This window comes from Mesitornis unicolor, unplaced genomic scaffold (assembly GCF_000695765.1).
Source record: "Mesitornis unicolor isolate BGI_N332 unplaced genomic scaffold, ASM69576v1 scaffold37045, whole genome shotgun sequence".
Lineage (NCBI taxonomy): Eukaryota > Metazoa > Chordata > Aves > Mesitornithiformes > Mesitornithidae > Mesitornis > Mesitornis unicolor.
The window spans coordinates 8,438-8,664 of NW_010184115.1; the positions used below are offsets into that span (position 1 = coordinate 8,438).

At 67.0% G+C, this 227-nt stretch overlaps 1 protein-coding gene across 1 annotated transcript in view; it reads right to left on the minus strand.

The window, feature by feature from the left end:
* RPL10A (ribosomal protein L10a) overlaps window positions 1–209 on the minus strand; it is a gene marked incomplete at its 5' end in the record, with an annotated part of 3,479 nt that extends 3,270 nt beyond the window's left edge. The window contains one exon of the mRNA XM_010184363.1: window positions 79–209. Coding sequence (XP_010182665.1) covers window positions 79–209 — 131 coding nt within the window. The remainder of the gene's footprint in view (window positions 1–78) is intronic.
* Between the last annotated feature and the right edge of the window lie 18 nt (window positions 210–227).

Consider the following 227-nt stretch of genomic DNA (forward strand, 5'->3'; position numbering starts at 1 on the left):
CGGCGCCCCCCTGCGGGGACAGCCGTGAACTGGGGGGGCGCAGGCCGAAGGCTGGGTGGGATCTAGAGGATGCCGAACCTGACGGTGCCGGAGAAACGCTTGTCTTTCTGCGGGTCGTAGTTCTTCAGGCTGATCTGCAGCTCCACCGTCTCCACAAACCTGCGGGAGAGGAGAGGGAAGCAGCGCAGGTGAGGAGCCAGCCGGGGTGAGGGGGGTGAGGGAGACCC